At 36.3% G+C, this 27,673-nt stretch overlaps 1 protein-coding gene across 10 annotated transcripts in view; it reads left to right on the forward strand.

The window, feature by feature from the left end:
* LOC124964320 (transducin-like enhancer protein 4) overlaps window positions 1-27,673 on the forward strand; it is a 134,742-nt gene that overhangs the window by 68,300 nt on the left and 38,769 nt on the right. For 6 of the 10 annotated variants that reach the window (XM_047524404.1, XM_047524412.1, XM_047524409.1 and 3 more), the window contains 2 exons: window positions 1,278-1,482; window positions 2,703-2,719. In XM_047524404.1, the coding sequence (XP_047380360.1) occupies window positions 1,278-1,482; window positions 2,703-2,719 (222 nt within the window). The remainder of the gene's footprint in view (window positions 1-1,277; window positions 1,483-2,702; window positions 2,720-27,673) is intronic. The other 4 variants (XM_047524405.1, XM_047524410.1, XM_047524407.1 and 1 more) reach the window with 1 other exon arrangement.

Here is a 27,673-nt window from a genome sequence, read left to right on the forward strand (position 1 = left end):
TTTGACTTTGAGAGTCAAATACAAGAAGATGAGAAGAAGAAAATAAATAATTTGGAAAAGAGAAAAATATTCACTTCTTAAAGTGTTGTATGAAGGCATTTCAAGATCCTTCTTACCAGGATAATTGTATTTTTTAAAACTATTTTGTGAAAACTTTCTTGGAAAAAAAATGATCAGGGGGGGACTCTTTAGCTGTCATACCTTAGGCCTACCTAAACAGTGATTTATTTGAAGACAATAATTAATATTTAATAACTGTAAACATTAATCTGAGAATAACTCAGCATTTGTTCAGATAGAATATTGGAGCAGGGTTTTGAGTTGAAGGGATTTCTGTTGAGGGATCTATTTTCCTTAACATCCTCCCTATTCCTTTTCCCCCCTCCCCCTTATCCCTTTTCCCACTCAAAAGAGGCAACTAGGCCGCCCACAGCAGTTCTTGTAGTGGAGCTTGGTGCAGCCTTGGCTGAGGTCAAGCACTCCCATTCCAGCCTCTCAAGGGCTTTCTCTATGTGTTGCCAGTGTGCTGGTAAAAATGACTTTAAACTCTTGTCAGCGCAGTTACTGGTGCATGCATCACAGTCCCACTCAAATAAACCTGTCACAACATAGAGTCGGCCGCTAGAGAAGAGTACAAGGGCAGGCCTCTAGCTTTTCATTCGAGCATCACTAAACGTGCACAGAGTGCCCAATTATTTCAGCATTATTGAGCAAGCCTACAGGAGGACCCAAGCCTTGCTACATTAGATTTTCTTTAGTAATTTGCTCAAGTACCGCTGAGGACACTTAAAGGGCTTAAAACGGTGGCTGCAACCAGTTTCCTTTTCTGGGTTGTTAATTCAGGTTTTCTCTTTCAAATTAACTCTCCCTGCATGCTGTGCAGTGGTTCTGGGAGAACTGTTTAACACTAATTTTCTCAATTTTCAGCTTTTTTTGTTCAACATAACTGCTTTAACAGTTATCACATCCATGTTTTGATTAGAAATGTATGATAGCCAGCCCCCCCTTTTGAGAACAAAACAGAGGCTTTTAAAACTCTGAATGTGAAAAGTTAGATAATTTTACTACTTAAAAACTAAGTTATTTATAGTGTGTGTGCAAAATCCCCAAATATAAGTAAAAAAAGGCAGCATTTACCAACTAGACTTTTCTTTTTCTCCCTTCCCCTTTTAAAAACATGTATATTCTAAATATTTTCTTCATGGGTACTGGATTTTTGTTGAGGTGGGGGATTGATAGAGGGGACAAATTCAATATCTGTGTCTAATTTTTCACAGCAGCAACAACTCCAGGCTCAGCATTTATCACATGGACATGGTCTGCCGGTGCCTCTGACTCCACACCCTTCGGGGCTTCAGCCCCCTGCCATTCCACCTATTGGTAGCAGTGCTGGGCTTCTGGCCCTCTCCAGTGCCCTTGGAAGTCAATCCCACCTTCCAATTAAAGATGAGAAGAAGCACCATGACAATGATCACCAAAGAGGTGAGCAATCCTCTTGGGATATTAGTCTGAGATTACCTACCTGCTGCTGAATGTAGGTTCCAGATGCCATTGTTGAGTCTATCTCTGAATTTAATTTTACCAGTAACTAAATAAAACAAAATAAATTTATTATTGGAAGCAGTCATTTGCCTAGTGGTTGGCAAGCATAAATCTATTCCCCAAAGGCAAGGGGTCTGTTTTCTTGGTTATTGCCTTTGATCCCCAGCTACACTGTTGCTTGAGACTAAATCAGTAATAGTCTTATGATGTCCTGTATTTGGAATAGTGTGTTCCATTAATAGCTAATTTTGACCAAATTTATTTTGGGAAAGACTTACTAATAAATGCTCACTTGATAGTTGACCAAATCAATATTATATATAAACCAGGTGAACATACACAGGGCAGTAAAAATCTTACAGATAAGAAAACAATTCTGGTAGTTTTAGTAATTGAGAAGGTACAGCACAAATTAATGACATCTGTTGATTTAACTCTCTCTCACCTAACCTGTTTAGAAGCATAAAATTAATTTCTTCCTATAAGAATAACATAATTATTTATGCAATTAATTAATTTAAAGGCCAGTTATGCTTCCTTTAGGTTGACTTTCTCTCTCCTCTAAGGAAGTTGATGGTATAGAGACATTTCAGTGTGACACTATATTTGTATGCTGCTTTACTATTAATTTTTAATAGTTAAAGACAAAAAGAAAAAGTTTCCCAGCATTCCTTCGTGGAGATTTACTTAGCACATGGTGGTTTGTTGATCCAAAGGGTGTGGTTCATAATTCAAAACTTGTATCTACTGTTCCATATCATGTCCATGAATTATAATCTTGTATAAATTATTTTATCACGTAAGTATAAATTTACCATCCCTGACATGAGAAACACTCATTTTTCTTTCTGTTATCTTAATGCTGTGTAAAGAGTTGACTCATGATTATACACACTTTTATAAGTGGCACGGTTGACAAGGTACATAAGTAATAAGCATGGTTAGCTTTGGTCCTTCTGAAATTGTGTCAAAGGTAGACTTGGTTTGTGAATCTGGTAATGTTAATAATTAACTTTACAGCAAAGTTGACATCTGTGCAATTTATTATTTATCAGAGATCAAGTTTGATAAATATATGAGTTTGTGTAAACTAACAAGTATTTTCCTCTTTTCCTTCTTTCCATTTCTTATCTGCTGTGTTGCTGCTATTTTGCCTGCAGACAGAGACTCCATCAAGGTAGGACTCAAAATTCACAAAGAAATAACTTTTTAAAAGGACTCCCCTAAATGATAGGAATAAATCTAGTAATTTATTCTTTTAGGTTTAGGGAACAATAAGGTGTTTTTTTTTTTGTTTTTTTTTTTTTTTTAAACCAAATACTGGTTAACTTATTTTCAGGTGTGTGGTTGTTATTTTTAGAAATATAATCCTGTTTCTCTGTCAGAATCATATTTGTAGAGCAGGAATGAATCAAACTCTGGTTTACATTGCTCATTTTTATTATGTCTTACCATGTGAAAAAGAATAATTACTTGTCTTCACTTACGTTTTGGCTATAAGATGATAATGAAACGAAGTAAATAAATTGATTTATAAGGAGATGCATACTAGTTTTCATGTTTTCAAAAACAATTCCATCCTACAAAATTCTTTATCAGAACTCTTAACTTGTTTGTGCTGGAGGTGTAGTTCAGTGGAAGAGCGTGTGCTTGGCACAGTTGATTCAAGTTGGAACTTGGTTCAGTTCCAGGCACCTGAAAAAGAATTATTGAAAAGCACTTCTGTTTACCAGAAAGTTTCTTTTTGTATTTATTTATCTATTTATTTATAACATCTTGATTTCTAGTATGGCAAATTCTTAGGTTTTACATCTGCCTTCCTATCCCTTTATAGACAAGTTGTAAGGAAATACGAAAAGTATTTAGGGCCTAATGATTTGTTATGTGCTTGTATAATTCTACAATAGTATGTGCTCTGGATATTCAAATTTCTTTAGGAAGCAAACAAGAAAAACAGACTGCATGGCAAAAAACGAGTAAAGTGTGAAAGTTGTTTTAATCATCTTTCCACCTAGTACAGTGTAAATATGCTGTTGTATTATGCATGATTTTGTTACATGTGCCATTGTATTATTTACTGATTAGAAGGAAAAGACAGTTTGCAAGCATTGACCAAAGTACAAATGCTGCCTGTTTATTTTTTTTTTACAATAATGTGTGTGTGGAATATCTCTTTGGGTTTTTAATTAAACTTTGTATAGAAAACTAATACCTTCCCCTGTGCTGTCACTTTGAATGTTTCTTTAAAAGGCTCCTTGTCCTTTTATAATAAAAGGTGAAAATTTTTTTCCCAGAGCCCTTAAATAATGGAAAATAAAAATTGAGTATATCTATTTTAGCCTTCAAGAATCTTTGTTAATTTGAAAGGGCATTTGCAACCTCATACAAATGTCAACATTTACAATTGGATCTGCATGCATTAAATTATTTAATTATGCATTTATGGTTGTGTATTTTGTTGGATAATGTGCATATCAGTATCTAAATTAAAAAATTTAGGCTCTATTTAGCATTCCACACATGTGTACTTTGGAAGTAGTAAGTAAATGCAATGACCAGGATTAACTGATAGCAGCACTAGGAAGGCCTGTCTGGTTGTTCTGAGGCCTTAATGTAAATATTCCCTGGTTTCTTAATGATAAATACACACTTTCAGGCAGTCCAGTGAACTAAACAAAAGCTTCCTCTCATGCCCCACTCCCAACTGACTGTGAAAATATTTATACTCCAGTGCACACTTTTGTGTTAATTACGCTTTATATTCCCTCATTCAAGTAGTGTGTATTTTGAAATAATCTATAATCATTTATGGTGAGCCTGAAAGTTGGATGTGGCTTCTAGCTACAGAAGATCCAGGGGAAAAACAAACAGGAATTAGAATCAGATGATTTTACCTTGATTTATGGAATGGTAGCTATAAATTGATGTTTTTATTGGGTACCATTCTCGAAGTTCTGTTATGTCAAGTCTGGGGCTGAGCTGACGCTTTGCAAAGTGAAATAATTTGCAGATTTTCTTAAATGTGTTCTTGTGATGCTCAGAGAAGTAGTTAGTTGCTTGTTTTTCCATCGATCGTCCTTATCCTTCTCTAAGTGGTTTCTGGTTAAGAGGGTCTTTCTATGATTGTTGGCTGTGTGACTTGAGATGGTTTTTATCAGCCAGAGTATGCCAGTTGCCTGCAGCTGGAGTTGGGCTTGTATGAAATAATTTATTCATACAGGATAATGCTCCTTAACATTTAACAGGTAATGAACGTGACATAAATTTCCTTCTTGCTTTTAATTTTTCCCTTTCCTCTGCTAATGTGCAAACAGGCAGCTCTGGTACTCTAAATAATAAGTAATTTTTGGCCATCTGTCAAAAGGAAATTTCAATACAAATTTAAATTAATGGTGCCTGAAATTTTTTATAGCTCCTCTAAAAGCCTCTAATGTGCAGAAAATTCTGAATCTGCTGGTAGTAATTAGTGTTGCATGTAATGAGGATGTGGGCAATGTTATACAGCCCCACTGTAACATTTTGATATGGTAGCAAATTTTGATTTATACATGGTTGTGGATGGGTTTAATTGTGAGAGACACTTTAAAAATATTTTCTTGATGTTACAGATTATTAAATAGGGCAGATTTCAGAAAAGCTTATAAAATATAAATTTAAACTTACTCTAAAGACTCAGGTAATTAAGGGGCTTTTACCTTTAGATGCCAAGTGAAATGAAAGAATCACTTGGTACATGGTTGGTCCTTTTTCCTCCTTTTCCTTTCTCTTCTTGGAAGTTCTGTGGTCACTAAATCACATGCTATTGGTTTTATTGATCTTGTTTTCTATAGCTGCAGTAGCCAAGTTCATTCCTAAGCCTGTTATTTGCAGACCTTTGTTTGAAATTTTTCAACAAGGGCTGAGAATGTAAATATGGATCTAAAGGAGAAAGCACTGTAGGTGTTCAAGAATCAATTTCCTTGGTGACAAGAAACTAGAACCTTGTATATAGTAGGGCTATGAAGTAAGAAGCCACAGCACCTGCAGCTTTCCTGGTCATTGACTACCCAGTGACTCCATGTACCCAACTCTAAGACCTACATTTGAGGCTTGAAAACAGACAGAAACAGCCCACAGTCTACTCTCACCCTTAATAATGGAGTGGAAAGCCCAAGTTTAGCTCTCCAAACTAGATTCCTACTTCTTTTTCCTAGGTGGGGGCTATTTTTTTTTTTTTTTACCATTTTTTGGATTATTTAGAACTCTTCTACTCATCTCTAGAAAAAGGCCTAAATAAAACAAAGGGAAGTGTTTTCTCATGTAGTGGAACTTAACATGCCCATTCTTCCCACTGAGGACTGAAAGGGAAAAGTGGTTGGCTCCAAAATGCCCTCCAGAAGGGGCATTCCTGAATACTGCCAGGAGCTTCCCACTTACTGGAGGTACCAATTCATGGAGAGGAGTCAATTGCTCTACTTAATTAAGCTTTCACGTCGCTCTCCAGTTTTCATCTGAAAGACTGGAATGAGTTTAATGGTTCAGAGCTGTGAAAGCCAAGATGTCTAAAACTTGATAGGAACCTGAGGTTGAGAAATTAGCCTTGTTATCCTCCCTTACCTCCCAGTGTCTACATCGTTCTAGTACCACCAGCAAAATGGTAGGCACTAAAATCAAGACCCAACTTACATATAAATAGCAAAATTCACCACCTTCAAATATTGATTAGCTTCATGAGTCTCCCAAGTTGCTACTATACTGTGCATTTTTTATTATGTCCATTTTATGTATCTACATAGTCCTCTCATGTTTTATCTTGAATGCAATAAATAACCTGCAATCCTTATCTTTGAGAAATTTTTCATTTTTTAATCTGTAAAATATATTTAGAAGTACATTTTTTGCCCTGAGTGTTGTATGAGTATGATGGCTCACTTTAATTTTTTAATTTACATGTAATTATTTTTCAGGCTAAATTTTTTTTCTTTCTGTAGGTGTATATAGTGTGTTGTGTTGTTTTGTTTTGCAGTGAGAGATTAAACCCAGGGCCCTGCACATGTTAGGCAGTCCCTCTACCACTGAACTTTGTCCTGTGAATTCTTTTGGTGTCATTTAAAGGTTTTCAAGCGTTTAAGATACTGCCTGTTAATTTTGCTTCATGTGCTTATCTTTCAGTGTTTATTCTGTGTAAATGACTAAAACATCATATGTTGCTGTTCTCTTTTCTCTCTCAATTATTCTGTGTTCGCAGTAAAGGTTTATCAGAGAAAAATTAGAATGAGGTTGTTTTTACGTTGGAATTGAATTGTGTGATTGAGGCCAAGAAAGTACTTTTGCCTCGCTAGTTGGGTGTTACAGGTGAAAGTGGGATTTTAGCTGAATTAGCAGAATGTACTACTTGCCACTTAACCTCACAGGGTAAGACTTAATGGTCGAGGTTCTAGTCCAGGATCTTGTGTAAACCTATGTGACTTGCCACCCTATCCCAACATCCACATCTGATTTTTCTATCTCAAAGGAATATCTGTCTCAAAGGAAAGCGCTTTTAACATGTTTAACCTTTTGAAATGTCCTATGTGGGACAATAGTAGAGAAGAGACTTTGAAAGTCTGGTGGAATAAATTTGCATTATTATAAACTTAAGAAAGATACTTTGTAAAAAGACAAAGACATAAAAATAATAGAAAGCTAAATTAAAAAGGGAAGAGTAAATGAAATTAAAAATCAATATAAAAACCATCTAAGCATAAGCAAGCTAGCAAGCAAAACAGTAATGCACTTTTGTTAACACTTGTTTTTCCTTCTGTCATCAGTAATCTGAAAAGAGAACCTATCTAGGGGCTGTGACTTGGGCAGTCCAGTTTATTCATTCTAATTTTGGGAAAAGTAAGTTCAGTATCCACTGGGGTCTCTTCATGTCTTCTGAGACTACCCCTCTCCATTTAGAGCTCTCATTTACATTTCACCTGTGAAAATAGGAGTTATGCTTACTCTCAGGTCATTTCCGAGGAAAGGAAGTTAGAGTTATGAAGTCCCTGTCCAGGGTCACGTAGCAGTTGCCATCCTTACAGGAAAGATCTTTGGATGAGTCAGTATTATTCTTTGTTATTGAAAATTAAAAACATACTACCAGGTACAAAGAACTCCATATACCCAACATCTGTTTACAGGAGCTATATTATTTACTGTGTTTCTTTTAACTATTCCTTTTGCTTATACTCAAATATTATAAAGCAAATGCCAGAGAGCATGCATTTTAGCCATATGTATTATACTTCATTGTGTGAAATGAGCACATTTCTCTAAGTGATGAACATTCTTTTAGATAATCATAATACCTTCAATCACTTAAAGATAATTGTCTTCTTTTATGCAACCTAAAATCAGACTTCTTTGATTCTTTTAAATAATTGGGTGCTGGGGAAGTAACTCAGAGGTATAGCACTCACCTGGCATGGATAAGGCCCTGGGTTTTATCCCCAGCACTGCCTCACGCCTCAAAAAAGAAAAAAAAAAAGATTTGCTTGAAATGAGATCCAGATAGGGCCTATTCTATTTTGTTGTGATAACTCTTTGGTCTCTCTTAATCTGAGTCTCTCTCACCTTTTAAATTTTTTTCTTAGGAATTATAATTTTATAATTCCCTTCTAGAACTAAATTTTGATTTGTCTTCATATACATTTCCACAAAGAAGATTAAGATTCTTGTGTCAAAAGGCTAAAAGTTTGATGGGAGAAACCTTTGGGAATCAGGGATACCATCTGTAAGGGAATAGGTGTACTTAAATATATTTTTAAAATTCTATTTAAAAATATATTTAAAAAGCCTATCTTAAACAATACTTATATTTGGAAACTAGGCATTTCGTTTCCTTTTTCTATGAGTGATATTTATTTTCATTCATTTTTTTCCGTGCATTATAACTATATATAATAGTGAGGTTAATTATGCCATATCTCTACATGTACATATTTTAATCCATCTCATTTCCCAATACCTCCTTCCCTTTCATTCTCCTCTCTCCCTGGGTCTTCTTGCTCTACTCTACTGATCTCTCATATTATCACGGTTATTATTTCAGTTAGGGCATTATAACTTTATATATATGGGATTCATTATGATATATCCATAGTCATACATGGACGTAACATACTTTCATAGATTTTGTTCCCCAGTACTTCCCCATGCCCTCTTTTCCTCCCTTTCTCTCAATCCCTTTCTACTCTGTTGGACTCCCTTCTATTTTCCTGCCCCACCCCATGTCTTTCCCCACTTTCTCTCTCTAGCTTTGGACATTGGTTTTGAATTTCAAATACATCCCAGTCTGTTTATAAAAGATGAAGGATACAAATAGAACTCTATTTATTGAAGAGCAATATGCATTCCTAGATATGATTGTTAATAAAATTCTCTTCACTGTTCACCTTCAATTTCTACATGCAAACCTAGACTGGTTTGATTCAGGTATTCTTGACATCACAAGGAAGCACATTAAAACTTCTTCAGGAAGGCTGTGCCAGGTTCTTGAAGCATCCTCTCTCTTACACTAGGTAAGCTGTATATCAGTGGCAGGTCATTTAAACTTCATGTATCACACAGATATAACTCTAGTACCCTTTCAAAAATATGGGTGTTTTCTTAGGTTTTATTAAGTCCTATCCTAGAAATAAGTTTTGAAATAAAACTCTTACACTGTAGTGTGTGTTTCATCAGTAAAGCTGGCCATACTATCATCCCAAATAAACATAGTGATAGTTGTACTTAATTTGGGGGGTTAGGTCATAAGGAGATAGTTTAATGTTTAAAGTATGCTTTGCAAACATCTGATGTTTTCCAAAATACAATGGTAATTTAAAATTAAGTGTTTTAACATTACTGTTGCCTTTTAATTCTTTTGAAGATATTTGGTTTTTACCATCTATTTATTTAATTACCTTATCAGAGAACAATCAAGAACTTTGGTTCTGTTGGTTTATGATGCGGAAATTTGTTCAGTATTAATTGATCCCTGCCGCTGGGCATGTAAGCTGTGTGAAATGTAACAGGTGCCCTAATTCCAGAAAATGTATTTGTAATTGTTTGTTTGTGGAACAGATGATTAAATGTCTTTAGGACATAGTTGGTCCTCAGGTGGTAAGTATGAATGGATTAATGATGTGACTGGAGGGATACAGGCTTGTTTTGCTGCACCCTTCTCCACTGATTGCTGAAGCAGAACAAATATTAATTAACAGGGTCAGACCGATTGTCAGGCCTGCCTTCCCAGCTGATTTTGGCAAAGGTGGTTTAATTCTTTTCCCCTTTAAACCAACACTTAGTTACTGGACAGACATCTTCATCCTGATGTGTATTGTCTCTAATTTTCTTAATTAGAATGGTTTTATCTTTTGGAAAAGTATTATGCCAGTAAGCTTATGTTTAACATTTTAAGAACTTTTAGAAAGGCCCAAGATTTATTTGTTATAATTGGCACTTGAATTTCAAAAAGCATTTGTTTCTACAAATGTAGACAATTCTTCCAGTAGAAATATTCCCAAGAATTGTTCACCATCTTTTTTTCCCTGTCTTAAAATAACTCTAACCTACTCTGGGAGAGTGGGGAGGGGGCAAACATAAATTAACTCAAGGGAAAGGTTAGTACTCTTCTTGAGTTTCTGAAACATTTACCTTTGTCCACCTTATACATCTTATTCTATGGTGGTTTAATGTAACTCAGTTGTTTTTGAGTTCAAAAAAACTATGTACCTGGGGGTCACAGCTAATAAAGGTCCTAATTTTGGACTTGAATAGTCATGTGTAATTACCATGGCAACTGCCTCGTGACAGCTGAACAGAATTTTGCAGGCTTCATGAAGGAGTAATAGAAAGGAAGTTTGCTGAGGGCTGAATGGTGGTACTTTCTGAAGGAGTTTAGTTCTTTTAAATAAACTTGCTGTTAGGAAGATAATAAAGTCATTTCAACACCAAATAATGCTGCTTAGATCTGGCACATCAAAACCTTAAATGCTGGAATTGAATACTTAGCTGTTTTTCTTTGAATCTAAATATTAAACAATGTAAGTCACCTTGCTTTAACTTTATCAGATTATTAATTAATTAGAACCATTTCAATTATTTATGTAAAAAAATGTACAACTTTCAAATCCGTTTTAGACTGTGAGTACTGGTAGTGTACTAAGAAGTACTGGTAGTAACCTAAGAAATTCTTTTTGGAAGAAGTGCCATTCTTCCCCTCCCCCTGAGTTCAGTGATGTTTCTAGTTCTGCTTCACTAGAAATCAGAACAACAGCATACACAACCATAATCTGCTCAGGCATGGTCTACTTTTTCCTTGAACTATTTAATATTCCATCCCCTCTGCAACCACTAAATGTTCTTCAGAAGCTTACACTTACCTCTATCTCACCACCCTCCTTTTTACTGAATTGCAAGCAGTGAGGTGGAAGTTAAAATGTCTTAAGTATTCTTGTTGTAAGTGAACTGTTCTAAGATACGGTGATAGGGTAAGTATGAGGAATTCTTTTTTATGGAAATGGACTCATTAATTGTATCACATCCTGAAGTATTCTTGAATCTTTTTTTTTTTTAAAGACTCCTTTTGAGTCTCTGACTCTTCCCATTTGAGAAGAGAAGATGGTTGGGGGGCTGGGTAAACAAGGTAGTGATACCACCCAGTGAGAGAAGGCTATAGGCAATATAACAACTCCTCACTTTTTATTTATTCCTCTTTATGGTCATTTTAATTATTCTGGAAAATTTTGAGAATTCTATTTTTTTTTTAACTTCTGTTTTCTCGAATGACATTTGGCCTTTTGAACAACAAAATAAAATTGGAAATGCTAATGTTTTGAGCCAACTAAAGGAGGAAAATAAAAATGTCACCATGGTAACAAAGCTGCTTTCTAGATGGTTTCCTAAGATATGCCTGAACTAGAAGCAGATGTCTGATTTGAGAATCTTGCCTCCTTCAATGTAAACAAATAACTTCTGGGCAGGTGTTGGAAATAATATGGAAATCCTATTAAGGGGCCCTGGGTTCCTGTCAGTCAGGAAGCCCTTGCCACAAAAGGGCTGGTTGTTGCATAAAGGAGCAGAGTAAATTCTCATTAGGCTTGAGCTTTTCCCAGGAAATGATTGTCTCAGTGTGTTCTTTCTCCTGTGAATCTGACTGAATGTAAGCTGTTGCTTCTATTGATCTATTCACTGGCTTTATTTTTCTCCTCTTCATTCCAGCTCTTCCATCACCCCTGCCAGCCTGTATTCTCCCTTATTCACCTCTTCCCTTTAGATTAACACTTGATCTGTGCTACTGCCCTGAGAGTTGTGACATTTGTGATTTTAACCTCCCAACCTGGGTGGGGGTGGAGGAGGGATGGGGATCAGAGGGGGAAGTTGTCTTGCTCCCTGGGCCTATGTTAAGAGACCTGAGATGATGGACCCAGTGCTAGGGGCTTTTTGGAAATGGCACAATGACTGGCAACAGCGGTCCTGAATACCTTATTTATTTACATTTATTGAAGTTATATTTTTATGAATTAGTGTACATTTACTTGAAGTCACTTTTTTTGAATTAAGCAGAAATGAGAAGCATGAAGGAGTTCGCTTTTTAGCAGTTTTTTAAAAATGTAGAGTTATTCAGTAAACCTTTAAGACTGTGCTAATACTGTAACCAGTAACCACACAGAGCTATTTAAAGTTAAATTTGTCAAAATGAAATACATTTTAAAAAAAAGTTTCATAGTTGCATTAGCCTCATATCAAGTACCCCATAGCCACATGTGGCCATAGAAACTACCATACAGTGGAGATAAAGAAATCCTCATAATTGCAGGAAGTTCTGATGGATGGCACCTAGAAACTCTGATCTTATGAGGCTTACTGGTTCTATTATTTGATCTGCATAAACCTAACTCCTGATATTCAAAAGCAAGGTTCCTCTCAATGCCTACAAAACAAGGGACATGTGTGTGTTTCAGTTTTGCAGCGTCAATACTGCCCAGGGGTGGTTGGTATGGTTGACTGCACTAATATAGCGATCTCTAAATGGTTATAGCCCCCTCACCCCCTTAATCATGGGACTGGTTGAGCAGTTTACAAGGGTCTTCCCAAAATGGATCCCCAGGAGATGCATTTTAATGTTTTTAGTTAGAAAGTTGTAGCATTTTGGTGAGAGGGTGGGGGTTGAAGACTGTGCATAATGGTGTTCTTTATAATACTCAGAAGGTTAAATGTGGATAAACACAAAACAAGGCTTCAGAAAAGCCACACTATTATTATGCAGCATTTCTCGGACTATAGTCCCTGAGATGCACTTCATAAAGCCAATAAAGCGCGCACTGGTGGTCTCCTGTTGCCCTAGCAACGGGCCATGGGGCACAGTGTATGTGAAATGCATGAACATCTGTGAATTAATCTTTTTTAGTTTGTTCTTTTCTTGGCACTGATTGGGCCACTCGGGCTTGTGCCTGTGACACTGCGTGTGGAGGGGTAATCTGGAGCAGTCCCCAGGGCCTTGCCCTAAAGTGGATGGTGGAATGAAAAGTGAAGGGAGATTTATCCCAGTAGTGCATTCAGCAATGGAAGGATTTAGCCTGACAGCACTCGCAGTGGGATGTTATTAGCTTACTTTCTGGTGCATGGGGAAATGAATAAAATTATTTCTAGTAAACTTGGACATTATTGGTTTTATTGGGCTGCCCTGAAAAAATAATCTATAAAGAAAATTGAAATAATCACTTGTGTTTATACCACAGTTATCAGGACTTCAGAGCTGAATTATTGAACATCCTTGGCCCAGCCCACACCTGGGAGATTATAACCCAACCATATTGTAATGTCACTGGTCTGAATGAGACTCCTGAATTGGATGATTAGATTAGTATCTGTTTTGATAATAAAGTTTGGTAGTAATGTAGTCTGACCTTATTTAGGGGAATTTTAAACTAGACTGGTGACTTTTTTGCCCTTGAGAGAATAAACTGTGACTAAATACACAAGCAACCAGAAACAGGACTTTCATTAGTTACACCTGTTACAGGAATGACTTCTTCAGATCTTCCTCTTCCTCACCCCACTCCCCAGTCTTCAAATTGCCACTCTCCCTGTAGATGTTGGCATGACTCTATAGACTGGTTCCTCCTGTCAATATCACATGCTCACTTGAAGTTATTTTGCTTACCTTTGTCACTTTCCGTTCTCTTTTCTTTCTTTTTTCCTCCCCCTCCATTCATCCTTTTGGGTCCATCTCTTTCCTTTCTGGGGTGGAATGAAAGAATGATGATACATATGAATTAGTTCATCATAGATGTAGTCTATTTGTTTAACATTTAGAGTAAAAAATTTCTTTAATAAGTTTATTAAGACAGGTCCATGCTTCATAGTAACTCATTGATTTGTTTGATTGCTATTAATACTGAACGGCTTGAGTAGGGAGAAGTATTTGTCCATTTGTATGTTTTCCTTTGAATATCAAAAAGGTGCAGCTATACATCTTTAGCTGAGAGCTCTTCTTGACTTTTTTTGTTAGACCGTGCCCAAACATTATTTTAATGGTTCCTGACTTTGAAATCTGTTGGATTTAATAGATGAACTTGAAAATTCAGCATTTCAGTCTAAATAAAGTATTTAAAGTTAGTCATTAGATATCGCTCTGTCAGCTGGAGGACAAACAGGCCTGCACTATGTCTTTGGGGTTCATAGTAAGAAATAGATACAATCCCTTTCCTCAAATCATTTTCCTATTAGAGGTATGGAATGGAGTTATGCTGCCTTCTGAGTAGAATAAAATATATTAATGGATCATTCCTCTTCATTTCTCTGAGCTTCCTGTGAGTCCTGAATTCTTTAAAAAATGTGCATATAAAACTAGTTTATGAAGATTGGAAGGCTAGCTCTGAAGACAGTTTTCCCAGGAACCTGCCAAGGTTGATGTGCAAATACATGCAAACGTGAAACTTTAGCAAATACTGACAGTGATGCTAGTGGCAACATTCTGTAGGTTCCCAGTCTTGATGTTTATGTCTTTTACTTGAATTCAAAAAGTATTTTGTAGGAATCATCAAAACAGTTGAACTATGGAGGTAAAACTACTTCTCAGGTGGTTTCTCTGATTTAAACAAAAAAGTAGTACTGTTTGTTGCTTTTTTCATTCAGTTTAGGTTTTGTTTCCTTCTTTCATGAGTCTTTTTTTTTTTTTTTTTTTTTTTTAATCAACTTTTAGTTAGCCAACTTTAGAAATAGCCGGATTAGCGAGGCATGGTGGCACATGCCTGTGATCCCAATGGCTCAGGGAGGCTGAGAGGCAAGAGGATGGCAAGTTCAAAGCCAGCCTCAGCAACTTATCAAGGCCCTAAGAACTTAGCCAGACTCTGTCTCAAAATAAAAAAAAAAGACTGGGAATGTGACTCAGTGGTTAAGTGCCCTGGGTTTAATCCCTATTACAAAAAAGAAAGAAAGAGCAAGCCAGGCTAGTTAGCCAACCATAGAAATAGAAGAGTTACAGAGCTCCAGAACTCATCAGAAACCTTTAGAAGGAAATATAATTCTTCAAATTGTGTTTTCTTGTCCTGGACTACTGTTTGTTTTTTGAAAGCACAATTTCTTTATGCCAAGAACTAAAAATCCTTAGACCCTCTTGGTTACAAGTAGCACAAATTTCACAGGAGTGGCAGTGAATAAGTTGGCTTATAGCATAGTGTGGAGAGGAAATGAATTCAAACAGTATGAATCTCTACTGTTTCCTTCATCTGTGTTTGACAAAGTGTCTTTAAAGCAGTCATTTTGTAGTCTGGATGTTTGAGGGTTACAAAAGGAAGGGGAGAACACAAATAATCTAGAAGAGAAGTACCTAAGATTCAGATATTTTTTCCTTTATATGCTAGCTTGACAAACAACTGTTCTTAAATTTTATTTTTAACTTTTTAATGCTATGTTTTAAAAGTAGTTATAGAAATAACATCAGCAGTTTAGTTACAGTTGTGGATATGTGGATCTATGAAATTGAAAGTGTTTAAGGGAGAAAATTCTAATTTTTTTCTTCTTGTGTGACATGTTTAATAGTAAGAACGATTTCAATATTTTTTAAGAATGGGGCTACTGAAAACTATACCTGCTACCATGCTGTTGAGCCTACCATATACTTGAAGGGCCAGGAAAAGAATCCAAACTGAGATCTTCATACCATATGTTTAAGCATTTAAAAGTTGTTTATCTAATTGTACTTGGCACCTTCAGGAATATCAGTTTTTAATTTAAAATTCCTTTGGAATTCATTGCTGGAACCAGGTGCACCTTCCTTTATTTTTTGGTAGACACTAGTTCTTATTTCAGAACTTATTTGCACCCTAATGGCTGCCCTCAGATCTAGGTTGCACTCAAAGCAGCAACATGGTCTACCCCTAGAAAGCCCCAGGAAGAGGTCTAGGTAAACGCTAGAAGTGGGCCCAGGGCCTTTAGGCAGGGAATTTCTGGGTTCTGGGTATACAACTCATGGTGTAGAGGGATTGGATGAAGGGTGATGGGAGTATATTCCTTTGGTTTCAGGAGAAGGGCCCAGGACCAAGTCAGGGGCCCTTATTGCTGGGCTGCTTGGTTTATATAGAATTGTACAAGTTTTATCTATTTTAGAGGAAAGAAAGGCAAGTGGGATCATGAAATTGTTGCAATGTCTCAAAATAATTTTTTGAGTAAATGTCAACATTTTAATCAAAATTAGGTCAGGGAATTCTGAAATAAATTATAACTTTAGGAACAAGTTTTAAACTTTTCTTTGTAGTTTGTTTATAAATGTCTAAGCATGTTTTTAAAATTATTAAAAATCCTAAATACAAATTGTACATATTGGAAGTGCTTGTGAAAGGGAGAAGAGGAACTTTTGAAAGTTGAGAAAGATAAGAATAGTGGAACCCCAGGAGCTCCTCAGTGATGACCTTCCACTTTTGCTCTACCCCCTGGTAAAATTCTGGCAGTAGTGAAAACGCCTGGTCATAAAGACTAGGGTTTCTTATTCTGGAGATTACCACTGGGAACTAACTTGGGTCATGATTTTTCTTCATCTGCCTTTGTTCCTTTTATATGTGCTTCCAAGTGCCACAGAAATATTTGAAGAGACCTATTTAGTAGTTTATGTGAAAAAGTTGTTGAATAATTCACATAACAAATGATTAGACGAGCACTTGTCCATCTGACTGAATTATTCTACTTGTTTGCCGAAGTAGCAAAGAAGGTGAGCAGTGTTTCCTCCTCCAGAGGGTATACAGTGGCGGTATTGACCCATCTAGTTATTCGGATTCAGGCTTTTGTTGACTTTGTTGTAAATGAAAGCAGCCCAGACATCTCTGAGCAGCTGGACTGGATAATTGTGAAGGATTCATGCTTGTTGCTGTTACCCCCAGTGTTTGCAGTGGGTTGTTTGCTTTGACTTTTGTTGAACTGTTGACAAAAGCATTAGATACAAATGGGAACAAATAAAGTGGTGAGATGCCAGGAGGGCTTGGCAGGAGCAGTGGTTTTCATTCTGACTTAAATGGAGGATGGCGGAACTTATCTAGATGGGAAATAGAAGGTGTATTTTGTGTGTATGTGTGTGTGTGTGTGTCTGTTTTCTTTCCATATACCAAACTGGTAAATGGTTTGCTGATTACATACTTGGACTCAGAGAGGTGAGAGAATCAAGGAGGGCCACTATGTCGTAGATCTCAAAAAAACACTCTATCATAACTGTCAGATGTATTGCTGGCCAGAAATATTACAACAGAAATATTTAGTTTCTGGATTCCTCCTGCTCAACTTAGAATATATATATTTTTAATAATGGAAATATTTTGAATTGGGGAGATGACAGGCATGACATTGAGGTAGGGAGGATTAAGAAGAAGAGTATACGCTAAAATAGTATAGCTAGCAAAATGAAAGTCATTTACTGGAACACTTTTAATTTGGTTTAAACAAAATACTCTTTTGTATATTCAAATGGGGAGTAGCTCAGCTGTTGTGAAGCCAGAAAATTAATGATATTTTTAGTGAAATAGCAAAAGCATGTCAACAACATAGCTGCAGATGATAATGTTGGCATTTTATTCATGAGGAATTATCAATGCAGGTTACTGGACAACATAGTGTGACTGAAAATGATTGAGTGTTGGAGAAGCTGCTGTCCTGCGCAAAGATTTCATTTTGTATTTAAGTCTTCCCCAGACTTCATTTGTGCATTTGTTTTCCCTATCACAAACCGGAATATAGTCATCGTGACTGAGGATCGAATGCATATTCTTTTTTAAAAATATGTCCAAGTGAAAGTTCCCTTTGAATATTGACTCAGAAGCTAAGGAGTTTGTTTTCTGTGCATATGGTCATTGGAGGTAAGTAGGCTTCAGAGAAATATCCTCTGAAGGATTCATCTAAATAGGTTTGTGGTGGTGGTCTGCACTGACCCCCAAAACTCACTACAATACAATAGATGGAAACTGTCATAGAAGTTACCTTCCCTGGAATGTAAAAGATTGGAGTTAAGTATAGAGACCAGGAGAATGTTCATAAAACAGGCATAGATAAACTGTATTTAGGCAGTTAAAATTTCCTCAGATCAGTACATTTTAAGGGTAATGGAAGAGTAAAATAACTATACTGAAAATATATTTGAATGGACAGAAAAAAATAAAGCTACATCTTTTTGTTTGCTCTTCAGTTTTGGTCCAGAGGGCTCTAGGTACCATCATCAAGACCTTCTTAGTATTAACTACTACTCAGCACTACTTCACCCAGAGTGTGGGATGAAATCAGAGGCTGTGGCTTCCTCTTCCTTGTTCCTTTGAATTCTCCTCCCCCACCATTCCAGAAAGAATGGATTGTACCTTTGTGTAATTGTTTCTTGGTTCATATACTTATTGAGACCAAATCTTAAGGAACTAGTTGTAGTTGGGCAGAATAGTTTATGCTATAATTTAATAGTTTATTATATAATTATAATAGTTTTATTTAGTGAGTTTATGTTAGAAGTGGAAATGATTGTTTTCATCTTTGTACCATTTGTAGTCTTAGAGTTCCGTAATCAGTTAGAAGGTCAGGACTTTATCAGAAGTGAAGGTGTGCATTATATAACTATGCCTCCCTGCAGTCTGATAAAAAGGAATGCAAAATGAATGTTCCCTGGGTTTCAATTTTGCTTGTTTTTACACTGGCTAGTCAATCCAGTTGTTAGGGATCTAGATCTGAAGTTTCTGTTCTGAATGGGAATAAGTACATCTGTGTGATTAAAGAATTGATATTTCTCCAGAGGTTTACTTAAGGGAGGGGTGGCAAAATTGGGAAAGTTAGAAAACTTGAAAAGACAATAAGGCAAGAAGTTTATTATCCTTAACAAATTAAAAGGAAAGGGAGAAAATGAGACTTCACATACTTGACTTAGCAGGACAAAAATGATAAGAGACTCTGGGCAAAACACAATAAAAAGCTTACAAGTAAAAGAAGTGTGTTCAAGAGAAATATACTTAGGCCAAGACAAACAAATAGGTATACTGCACCCTCAGGCAGTGGCCAAGGCTGCAAGGGTAAGCATCTTCTAGGTGAATCTACACAGATGTGTCTTAGTCTTCCCTCCTCCTCCTCCTTTCCCACTGCTGCTGTACTCTTAAAGCTAAAATAACACTCTTGTAAAAGGTGACTCAAGGTGGCTGTACACTGAACCTCATTTCTACAGGATTGAAAGCTGGCATGTGTTGGGACCTGTTTTCTTTTGTGCATATGACATGCTGTGAACTCTTAAATAGCATGTAGGCAGAAAGTAGTGCAGGGATGCTGGTTAGTCACTCAGGCTCAGGAAGCGGATGGTTCAAGTTGAGATTTCGCCTTTTGCCATTTACAGCTTTGTGACTTTAGGCAAGCTCCTCTGTGTTCTATTTACTGTAACATGTGGGTGATAAAAGTGACCCACGCTTAGTAGGTGTTTACTGTTACTTTTTATTTTATTGTACAATGTGGGTTACATGAAAATGACTTGGTCTCATTATTTCTTTGGGGGTTAATATTTAAATTAACTTGTGTTCCACAAGCAAGATCCAGCCTGAACAAAAAGAAGCAAACCTGAAATGTGCCAGGTTGTTCCACCTCAGCTGAGAATGGGAATTCTGTATATTTTATAGCCAAACCATTTGTCACTCATAATGGATGAAATCAAAGACCAAACGAGGTGAACACTGTGGGTTCCTCTCAATCTAAATTCTGGTTTTAAAAGACATTCACCTGCTGTGCAAGCACTATGTGCTTCTGCTGTAGGACAAACTAATAACTACCATTGCAAGTGCTCAATGAGTGACCCCGAGGACTGTGGTCTCCTGGTTTACCTTGTGTTTTGCAAAGAACCTCTTTTATTTTCATGTCAGATTATCTGTAAAATGGACTTCTCCCTCCAGTGTTGTAAACTGTAACAATGCTGGCATTCCTCTAATTGAGTGGGGAGGGAGTATACCCAACAGATGCTTGTAGAGCAGCAGAGACTCTTGCCACTTTTCATTATTTTACTACACATACACCTAATCCCTGTCAATAAGTCAGCTATTTGGGGAAAGAACACATCCCTGCACTATAATACTGATTTATTTGCAGTTCCTTTTCTTTAGGCTGAGTTAACATAGGATCTCATGAGACATTGACAGTCAGTCTTTGGCAGAGGTGCATCTAATGGGAAAGGGCTTCTGCAGCATTCAGGATGCTGAAGGACAGCAGATTTGTGTCCAGCAGGGGAGGCTACAGACTGTCTGCAGCATTTATTTGAGAAGTGAATTGAATACTTCTCCCTAGTATGAACTGGTTGCTGTGTGTTTAGTAAAGACCAGCTTCACTTTATCAGAATTCTGTATGACAATCTTATATGTCCTGTTTTATAGGCCATTGAAACAAATGTGTTGCCTTCTCTCTCTTTTTTTTTTTTTTTTTTTTTTTTTTTTTGGGTGTTTGCCTTCTACTACATAGCTGTCTTCTAGAGTTATAAAATGAGGGATCCTTCCTGTCACAGGAAGAGGGTGACCAAACTATGAGTTCAGGTAGCTCAGATTCAAGCAGACATTTTCTTAGCAGGGGCCACATTTCTGGAAAACAACAAACACTTTGAGCATAGAGTATTGTTTGCCGTTGTGGGGAGAGTGCAGTTTTCTGATAGGAGAATCTGGGGCAGCAAGCTGACATGGCATTTTTTTTTCCATGAGAAGCACCTGAGTAGGTAGGCTTTCAGCTTCTCTTATGGGCCAGGGCTCTTCTGGCAAAGGCATAGGAGACACCTTTTTTTTTTTTTTTTTTTTTTGGTAAATCCATAATAATCTGTTAGAAAAATTGCCAGTTAAAAAACAAGCAGGTTTTTTTCTTTAGTAACTGGTTCATAAACAATAAATAAAATTCCTGTTTACTATTAGACTATTAGTCCATTATTTCTGTAGAAATTTTCAGGTTCAATTAGCCTCTTATACAGTCTGGTCAGTGTTAGGAGAAGTCTTTCAGAGAGATCTGTTTTCTAGATATTATCTCATCTGGATATATAAAGCCATCTTCCTTGATGGATTTTTTTTTTTTTTTTTTTTGCAAAACAGGAGCCATACTTGGGGCAACCCATTCTTACCAAACTACTGGACCTTCATTTTTAGAAAAGTGCTATCTGTACTGAAGGCCCAAGAAGACTTTATGGGATTCTTTGTGCTCATTGAGAATTCCTAAATCTTTATTATTTTTTAGTTTCCACCTGAGAAACCACTTTTGCATGTTTATCTCAAGTTTGGAATTAAGAAGGATTCATATTTCCATAGTCATGAAAACTAATTATGAGTTGTGGGATCTTTTGAGATTTACTTACTAAAAAGATAAGGGAAAGGAATATACACTTTTCTAGCTCAGAAAACCATGAAAGGAAGGACTAGATTAAGTGGGAACTTTCACAACCACAATTAAAGTTCTGCTAAAGAAACAAGCGCAAATGAGGACAAGGTGGAGTCAGAAAAGACTCAGGCCAGGGACTTAGTTAAAAGTGCTTTTAAAATATAATTCCAATCAATTTGGATAGTCTTAGAACATTGCAAGATGTGTGAAAACAAGCTTTAAATGCCAGCAACCAGTGAAAAGGGCATGATTTCAGAAACTCTGCTATAAATTATGAGCCTTTGGCTTTCAAGAATGTGAGGTTACATCACTGAAATATTCAGAATAAATATCAGAGAATTGTACAGTCTTCATTCTACAAGGAATGAAATTTTAAAAGAGCTAGTTTTCTTTGGCCTTCAATCCTGAAATTTTTTTATGTTTGTCACAACATTTATTTTGGTAAAGGTACAAATCAGATCTGATTATGACAAATATCATTAAAACAAAAATATCCTTACAATCAAACAATTTCTAGCCCCCAACCCATGGTCCACTTAAAACAATATTGACTGTTAACATAGTTCCATTAAGGCAAAATAATGTTGGAGATTTTTCTTTCATGATTTACTTACCTTCGGGAATTCTAGTAGATTGATTGGTAGTAAGTGATTCAAAAAATGTTTGTTTACCTTTGGAATATATGCTAAATGATTTTAAGAGTGTAGTTTACTTTTCCAGTTGTTTTCTGCATAGGTCTATATTGAAGTATTTACTTTTGTGGGAAGAGTGTATTCTAAATGAAATGATGCTGGTTCCCTGCTTTACACATTTTATTTCTTAGATTTTTATATCTAGAAAGTTCTTCATATATTCAATAAAAATAAATTCCCTCTAAAAACTATTAAAAAGTACAAGCATTCTACCCTTTGTCAGCCACCAAAATCATAGGCCAAAGTATGCTCAAATAGAGTAAATGTGAAACAAAACAAAGGCTTACAATACTGAGTGAATAGTCATTGCCACATATGAGTGGGTTTTACCCTAGCCCCTGGTGGCAGTGTCTTCCAGTTCTATTTGTGGTGCATACTTTTCCATGTGGGGTAGCTTCATGGGATGGTTCTGGTTAGTGGTTCTTGGTTCTGCTGGGCCCATCACCCTGGGGTCTTCCTCTTTTGTGTGTGTGGGGTTTGTTCATTTTGTTTTTTTGTTTGAACCCAGTACCTTGGGCATGCTAGCCAAGCAGTGTGCCACCTGGGTATATCCTAGTTCACTAATGTTAATTACCCTTGTCTTTTCTAATCACCTCATATAACATGTGCCTTAGGCTTCCCTTTAGGGGGCCTTAACAGAATAATTGAGAAGTGGTCTTTTGTTTTTTCCAATACTTAGGAAAATATAGAAGACTGCGTAGTATAGGAGGAAGAATATGTGCTCTGTAACTACTATCATGGGTTCTAGAGATGGCTCTGCCACGTCTAGCTTTATGAGCTGGGATGATGATAATAATAGTAATAATAATAACAATAACAATACTGTGGGTGTGTTTACTTTCTGCTGGCTGGGTCCTTATAGCCATCATTCTGTTTAGTTATCATAACAGTTCATTAAGATGATGGTGTTTGCTGTTATCTCCGTATTGCAGATAAGTAAGACACAGTGAAATGAAGTAAGTAACCCAGTCACCCAAGGTGTGAGGGATGAGCTGATTAGAACCCAGTTAGTCTTTAGAGCCCATCTTCATCATCTTGGATATACCTAGGTGTAGGTGAAGTGTGAATTAGAAACACAAGGAGCCTCAGAAGAATGCCTGCCCAAAGGAGCTTCTTCCCTTTGGTGCCTGTCAAATCAACAAAAATTCACAAAGTAAAAGGATATTGATTTTGTATAGTTTAATTGTCTGTTGTGATGTGTTCCTTTTTGTGACTTATTTGTTATATATACTCTTGGAATGTAAGCTTACCTTGTGGGTCATAGGTTGTTTTAATACTTCACATTTTGTGGATCTTTAAAATGGTACCTCAAGGCCATTTAATAACAGCATTTTAGAATGTCATGACACAGTATTTGTGTGTTTTTGTGTTAAATCTCTCATATCTGGCAGATGTATCCTCCTTCCCTTGCAACTCTTGACTCTCCGATTAATTAAAAATGTCTACAAAGGAAAAAAATTAGATAGTTTCACTTTTTATCTCATCAGTTTCTTGGTTAGAGTAGTAGAATTTCCTAACTTGGATTTTATAGCCTTGTAGTTTGATGTCAGTTTCATATCATGGACAAACAAGGATAGTTTTCTTGTTTTGTTTTTGTTTTTGTTTTTGTTTTGCGGTGCCAGGGATTGAACCTAGGTCCTTGTGCTTGAAAGGCCAGCACTCTACAACTGAGCCATATCCCAAGCCCAAAGTGTTTTGGTTTTTTAAAACCACTGCTTTTAGTGATAATACTTCATAACATTAAGCATCTTTAATAACTCATAATTTTTAAATCTGTTCATCTTTTCTGCTTTTCATTAATTGAATATTTATGCTTTCAGTATTTGAGTTGCTTTTTCCTGTCAGCTGATTTGGGGATTAGGGAATGGGTTAGGTAGGTGTGTGTCATACTTCTCTGAGGTTCCCCGCCCCTCCCGGCCTTCCTTCCATTACCTCCTTTACTGCTACTTCCTCTTGTCCCTCAAAAAAAGGATATCTTGATATGTTTAGAATAGAACAGATGGGATAATTGGGTGGCAGTTACAAAGAATGCTTGATTCTAGTGCTATATCAATTTGTGAGGGTGACTTAAGGAATTAAGTTGAAGTCTACAAATAATGATGAGTTAGACTTTTAGAATACCAAATTGGGACAGATGACTTGACAAAAACATTTTTGTGTCAGTTTGTGAATCCACTTAAAAAGAATTAAGACATAAGAATTAAATCTCATGTATTCTTCGTTTAACCAGCCATCTTTGGTAAAACAAAAATGAAGCATGAAATCAGGGCTATCTTTTAAAATCTAGAATTTAGTCATTACCCATCATTTATGACTAAATTATTTTCAAGATCCATCTTGCATTCACTAAGTACTGTCAGTGCCCCTCTGTTTTTCATTTTCTTCTCTTTAACCACAATTCTCAGCTTTACTTTAGCATTCTATACCAACCACTTTGATCTGATTGGATAATAAGCATCATCCACAATGCCTGAAGCTAGAATGCCCTAGTGGAATGGCAGTAAGGGATTGCTATTTTATGCTCATTTTATATTACTGCCACATTTGATGGTCTGTTAATTGCCACAGATATTTGTTTTAGATACTCTAATTGATGGGATTCTTTGCTGTATTTGTTCCCCAAGGCCTTTCTGGCAAAGGGCACAACAGATAAATAAATTAGTGCTTTTGTTAGTACTGAAACTGTTTTGGTTTAGTACTTTGATTCATTGAGTGTATTTATTATTTTTCCAAAAATGTATAGAAAGAAAAAAAAGTCAACTAGGGATATATAGTAGAAAGAGCTTGGAACTAGGATTCAGGATATATTCCACCATTGTCTGAGCTTGCACATGTCCTCAGTTCTTTCAGAGCTTCAGTTTTGTCATAAATGAGAATCTCAGACTTCATGACTTCTCAGGTTCTTCAGAACCTAGAGTTTATGATTATTATATGGTGACCCCTCTTAAATATTTTATTTAATAGTAGTGTTTTCCTGTGCAAAAACCCCAGTGTATTAGTTTGAGCTAAATGCTGTTTTGTACATGTGCATATTCTGAAGGAAATAATGGAGCTCTCCACCATGTCTCTGCCTCAGACATAGAAACCAAAGGTTTGTTGGATATTTTAATTTATTTTTTATATTTGAGGTTACATCTCCCCCCCACCCACCATATCTATGTGAGAATGATGATTTTAGGTGTGAATAAAACGTGATGTGTAAAGAAAGATATAGTAACATAATATCCAAAAGGATAAATCTGGGATCAGGTCAGCCTTTCATTGACTAGAGATAGATGACTTAGCAAGTGGCTCAATTTCTTCCAATTAGATTATTTTTTTAAATAATGACAATAGCAATATCCATTTCCTTGAGCACTTAGAAAATCAAAAGATACAGTGTGTGTGAAATATCATGCAAAGTACCCAACATCATAGTCCATTCTCAGTAAATGATAACAACTTTTATTCAAAATAGTGTTCTGGCTAATTCCAAACACTATTTGCGTGCTAAAAGCAATGTTCTGTAGCATGAATTCAGTTTGTAGCATCTTCATGATTTTCTGTCCTTAAAGATACAGCCATGATAGAAGAAATTAGTAGCTGGGTTCACGAGAGCATCTGGAGCCCTTGTCTGGGACTGGAAATGAAGCATTTTCTTATTTTAGGGTTGCCTTCTTCAAGATGGTACTGGACTATCATAACTGCCCGGGATGACATGGTAGAATTTTTTTTTTAATTGATAATCATGAGTCCTTGGTAACTTATGTATTTGTTCATTAAACTTTTATAAAAGCATTTCTCTGTTTTGACTTTGTATATAATCAGAGATAAATTTATTTATTTATTTATCTTCTGGAAACAAACTTGAGCCTATAGTATCTATGAAGTTTTAAGACGTAGCATCCTTAAAATTATCCTGCTTCAGAATTTTGTAGGCTTGTCATTATGTTTCCTCCTCTGTAAATGGGGTCAAATTGTGGGTGCATTTTTACTTGTAGAATCAGAAACAGGTGGTTGAAGAAGTTCTTTACATTTCGCAAAATCTGAAATGTCGGGAGGAAGATTACTGATAAGTTAACTAGCCGCATGCCCTTAGTACAATTCTGTTTTCTCTTTTGAATATCAAACCAGTAGCTCGTGAGCTTCTGATACAGAATTTAAAAAATATGTAAACCATCTTGTGAAATACATGAAGTGAAGCTTAAAAGAACCCCTTATCAAACGTCCAGCATGCAGAGGTCCGCAGATGATGATCTTCATTAAGTTATATGTGTGAGTCTACCTGTTTGATAACTAGAGCCTTTGTTTCCCCCCTTCGTTTCCTCCCAGTTCTGAGTCTGTGGTGAACCTAGTGCAGTAAGGTAGAAGCCAGTGTATAGTCTTTAATCCGTATGCATTCTGTCAAGTAGATGTGTTCTCTTTATCAGGAAAATTCCACTGTATGTTGGAAACCACATGCAGACCTTGCTTTACCTCTTCCTAGCTGCAGGATCTTGGACAAGTCCCTTATCTGTTTTTACTCAGTGTTAACACAAAGAAGTTGAACTGAGAATATTTCTAAGCTTGTACGTACATTTAAAAAGTTAATATTTGATCTGGGGAAAATTATGTATTGACAAATTAGAATAATTCTTGAATATATCCCCTGGAGTGAAAGGAAGTCACCATTAACCAAGTCACATTGCCCATTTTCAAAATGCCCAAAATATTTCCAAACACATCTGGCCCTTAACAGATTTCTCACATGCCTTCTCCAAGTCTTGCCTCAGAATTTGCTTATCTTATCTCTAACTCTTAAATTAAAAAGAGGAGTGGAGGGCCAAGATCTTGTCCTTTTTAGCTTTTAACTTTTCTGTATTCCTGCAAGGGAGCTCTGTTATAGTAGCTGTTTGTACACTCTTGACTAACTCAAGAGAGGAATGTTCAGCCAATGACTTCAAACCAGTCCGCTGGCAGTTTTCTGTCCAGCAGCCTGGGCATAAATTAAGCCATGAAAAGTCCGTTGCTTGATAACTTAAGTTATCCAACGGTAATTTAGAACTTTTACCTTGCATTTGAAGTCATGAAAACCAAAATGCCCAAGCATTTCAGGATGATAAAAAGATTCTTCATGTGGAGTTGCAGATCTTGCCATGCCCATAACCATTATCTCGCCTCTCTTAGTTCCCATTGAATGCATCCTGAGAAGAGAATGCTAGAAACTTGATATGATTATTGTGGTGATAGCCTTTAGATTATTTATAGACATGTGCATGCTTGTATGTGCGTGTGCATACACACACACACTACATTCTTTTTTTCAGTTATGTAAAGGGAGGAGGGGTAAACTATAGCCCACAGGCCAAATCTATTTCCCAGTTTTTCTGTGGCCTGTGAGGAAAAGTAGCTTTTACATTTTTAAAGCAGTAAAAACAAATAAATGAGAAAATGCAACAGACCTTATGTGGTTTGCAAAGCCTTAAAATGATTACTACTAGAAAAGTGTGTTGATTTTTGATATAGAACATTAATTTAACTCCCATCCTTAACTTCTCTTTCTTCAAGATTTTTGCTTCTTTATCCCTTCTAGAGTGTTTGATTCTGTGGTCATTCTTCCAGGACTTATTGGTACTTTTTTTTTC

This window comes from Sciurus carolinensis, chromosome 14 (assembly GCF_902686445.1).
Source record: "Sciurus carolinensis chromosome 14, mSciCar1.2, whole genome shotgun sequence".
In the NCBI taxonomy this organism is placed as follows: domain Eukaryota; kingdom Metazoa; phylum Chordata; class Mammalia; order Rodentia; family Sciuridae; genus Sciurus; species Sciurus carolinensis.